We start from the raw sequence: 527 nt of genomic DNA on the forward strand, positions 1-527 counted from the left end.
TTGCTTAGATTAGTTTAATTAGACTTTCAGTTAATCTGTTATGAATTAATCTTGATGCTTATCTAGCTAATTATCTTGCAGTGTATTGTGATTATATGAAATATTGGATTTTGATAAGCTGTCATGTATTCATGCAATCATTATGTTTAACCATTGTTGAGATATTTGTTAATATATTGTATTTCCACACATTCAGTTCCTGACCCAGACCTTAAAAGAAGTGAAACAGAGGAAATTGCTGGTCTTCTTAACTGGAATCGACCACACCAACGTGCCTACGGTCTTTCGACTACTTTATATGAACGTCATCCTGTTACAAATGAACGTGCAGGTAGGTCTATGTAGAATTGGGGAGCCCTTTAAAGTTCTCTTTTAAAAAATGCACATTTTGTGCTCTGAACTTCATATGTTAATTCTGTTGGATGGGATAGATTGAATTATTTTCTTGTATAACATTTGCCCTAATTTTGTTTTTAATTGATAGGTAGATACATCTGATTTTTTAATGGATATGATAGATCGTTCTT

At 32.3% G+C, this 527-nt stretch overlaps 1 protein-coding gene across 1 annotated transcript in view; it reads left to right on the plus strand.

Moving 5' to 3' along the window:
- LOC119590714 overlaps positions 1–527 on the plus strand; it is a 57,714-nt gene that overhangs the window by 51,761 nt on the left and 5,426 nt on the right. The window contains 1 exon segment of the mRNA XM_037939401.1: positions 197–331. Within this exon segment, the coding sequence (XP_037795329.1) occupies positions 197–331 (135 nt within the window).

Source organism: Penaeus monodon, chromosome 27, assembly GCF_015228065.2.
Source record: "Penaeus monodon isolate SGIC_2016 chromosome 27, NSTDA_Pmon_1, whole genome shotgun sequence".
Classification (NCBI taxonomy): Eukaryota; Metazoa; Arthropoda; class Malacostraca; order Decapoda; family Penaeidae; genus Penaeus; species Penaeus monodon.